The sequence below is a fragment of the Penaeus monodon genome, chromosome 33 (genome assembly GCF_015228065.2).
Source record: "Penaeus monodon isolate SGIC_2016 chromosome 33, NSTDA_Pmon_1, whole genome shotgun sequence".
In the NCBI taxonomy this organism is placed as follows: domain Eukaryota; kingdom Metazoa; phylum Arthropoda; class Malacostraca; order Decapoda; family Penaeidae; genus Penaeus; species Penaeus monodon.
In genome coordinates, this window is record NC_051418.1 from 17,620,270 (window position 1) to 17,620,490 (window position 221).

A 221-nucleotide genomic window follows, 5' to 3' on the forward strand; every position below is an offset into this window, starting at 1 on the left:
CTGACCGTTGCTGGAAGGGCAGTGGTCCCTGGGCGTGAAGTCCATGCTGGAGAAGGGCACGCCGGGGAAGTCGAGGCTGTCGGCGTTGAAGTCGGACCCGCCCGACCCCGGCCCGACGCGCCCCAGCCCCGTCATGTGGTTCACGACGGCGTCCACGATGATCCTGGGGCCAAAGGGGGGGGGAGGGTCAGTACGAGGGAGGGGGAGGTTGATTCGTTGAT

At 67.4% G+C, this 221-nt stretch overlaps 1 protein-coding gene across 1 annotated transcript in view; it reads right to left on the bottom strand.

Moving 5' to 3' along the window:
* Positions 1–221, bottom strand: part of LOC119594112 (alpha-amylase-like) — a gene marked incomplete in the record, with an annotated part of 25,081 nt that overhangs the window by 13,998 nt on the left and 10,862 nt on the right. The window contains 1 exon segment of the mRNA XM_037943170.1: positions 6–163. Within this exon segment, the coding sequence (XP_037799098.1) occupies positions 6–163 (158 nt within the window).